At 39.6% G+C, this 2265-nt stretch overlaps 1 protein-coding gene across 1 annotated transcript; it reads right to left on the bottom strand.

Annotated features, from left to right (window-relative positions):
* Positions 1 to 521: 521 nt before the first annotated feature.
* EMWEY_00044840 (nuclear movement domain-containing protein, putative) lies at positions 522 to 1866 on the bottom strand (the record flags this gene model as incomplete). The annotated part of the gene is made up of 2 exons (XM_013482961.1): positions 522 to 532; positions 849 to 1866. The coding sequence occupies 2 exons, from the start codon at positions 1864 to 1866 to the stop codon at positions 522 to 524; spliced, it is 1029 nt and encodes a 342-aa protein (XP_013338415.1).
* Between the last annotated feature and the right edge of the window lie 399 nt (positions 1867 to 2265).

The raw sequence follows: 2265 nt of genomic DNA, 5'->3' as shown, positions 1-2265 counted from the left end.
AATAAATAAATAAATAAATAAATAAATAAATAAATAAATAAATTAAATAATAAACAATACATAATATATAATAATAAACAATATAAATAAATAAATAAATAATATATTATCTTAGTAGTATTAATAGTTGGATCCCCTATATATAAGACAAGATTCCCATCATATACAAATAATACATAATATAAACAATAAATAAATAAATAAATAAAATAAATAAATAAATAAATAAATAAATAAATAAATAAATAAATAAACTAAATAATTTTTACCCTAGTAGTATAAATAGTAAGGTATCCAATTAGAAAAGATTCCCATCATATACAAATAATAAATAAAAAAAAAAAAAAATAAATAAAATAAATAAAATAAATAAAATAAATAAATAAAATAAATAATTGTTTACCTTAGTAGTATCAATAGTAGGGTCTCCAACTAGACAAGATTCCCACCATAATTCTTGTTGTTTATCTATAGATATAATTATATTTATTTTTTGTTCTAATAGCCAATAACTATCTGAACTACGAATCCTCTTATACCATACACCAGAAAATACCACCCTACCTAACACAATAAATAATTAATAAAATAAATAAATAAATAAATAAATAAATATTAATTAATTAATATATTATATGTAAGATATAGAGACAGGCATATATAGCAGCAGTTAGAGATGCAGCAGCTCAATGGCTAGAAATGCAGCAGCAACAGCAGCAGCAAATAAAGCAGCAACAGTTAAGAGATAAAACAGCAACATAAGCAGCAGCAGCAGCAGCAGCAGCAGCAGCAGGAGGAGGAGGATAAGGAGGAGTAGGATATTGTATGTATATACAAGAAGTTCTTACCATCATAAGTGATCTTGATGGAGTCATCACGTAATGTAACATTAAGAAGACGTGCATCCACTTCATTTATCAGCTGCTGCTGTTGCTGCTGCTGCTGCTGTTGCTGCTGCTGTTGCTGTTGCTGCTGTTTCTGCAGCAGCTCTAATAGACGTATCTGGCATGTAACTTCGCTGATACTTTGTGACCAAACATAACGATCCAGGATCGCCCCATTCCATGGACTTATTAATGTTACCTTCTTTCCTCCTATCACCAGGGGAGCGCTGCTGCTGCTGCTGCTGCTGCTGCTGCTGGTACTTGTACTACTGCTGCTGCTGCTACTTGTTGGTGTCTGTGTTGTTGTTGCTGCTGCTGCTGTATGAGATGGAGAAGAGGGGCTACCTGGGGGGTCTGTATCCATTACTACCCCTCTATCTCCTTCGGCTGTCTGTTGGCCGCGAGACCTTTTCTCTACACTAGAAGCAACAGGAGCAGCGCTTTTTTCCATTGTTGCTGCTGCTGCTCTTACTGCTGCTGTTGCTGCGGCTGTTGGTGCTGCTGTTGGTGATGGTGCTGTTGATGATGATTCTGCTGCTGGTCGAGTTAAGTGCTGCTGCTGTTGCGGCGGCGACGGCGGCGGCTGCGGTGTACCCTGGTCACTAGTGCCTACAAAGTCCGTTGGTGGTCCAGCAAGAACGGCTAATCTACATATAGGACTTGCATACTGGTATTGTTTTTGTTTCTTCCTTAGATTGAATTCACGAGTAATATGTTGTATATCTTTGATTGTTTTGTTGCGTAGCTGCGGCGGCATTAGGTGCGGTTGCTTCGATCCTCTATATGCAAGCTGAGACTTAGCAAAGCATTCAGCAACCATCGCCTCTGCTGCTGCAGGGGCAAAACCCATAGAAGGGCCCCCTTCCTCAAGAATATGGAAGAAGTCGGTGCGATTTGCAAGAAAAGAGAAAAAGGTCTCAAGTAGAGACCCTATGCCGTCGTGGCTGCGCGCAAGCGCAAGCAGCAGCCCCTCGTGGTCCATCTTCGCGGCGGTTCTGAATGAAGGAGGGTGGAAAGGATAAAGGAAAAGAAATACAGAGGTACAATATACAAAGACAGATAAGAAACCACCCAATATTAAGCGAGGCCGACTACAGATGGTGGGCGACGCATATAGAGGAGGTCTTGCTCACACTCATTCTGCGCTGCACACACGCAATATCCGCGGCATTCAAAGACAGATGCAAAGGGTGCTCACAAACCTTTGCATCTTAAGAAACAAATAAACCTCCTCGTAACCTGAAATACCATTTCTTAACTCATTAGGGTCGCTTGACGACTTATGAAAATGGCTGCTACGCGACAGACAGGACATGCCGCTGCTGGCGGCAGCGACTCTCTGCATGCGCTGCGGCAGCATCCCATTTCATCATGGCGGCAG

This window comes from Eimeria maxima, genomic scaffold (assembly GCF_000499605.1).
Source record: "Eimeria maxima Weybridge genomic scaffold, Emw_scaff874, whole genome shotgun sequence".
In the NCBI taxonomy this organism is placed as follows: domain Eukaryota; phylum Apicomplexa; class Conoidasida; order Eucoccidiorida; family Eimeriidae; genus Eimeria; species Eimeria maxima.
This window is presented reverse-complemented; position numbering and strand designations above follow the sequence as displayed.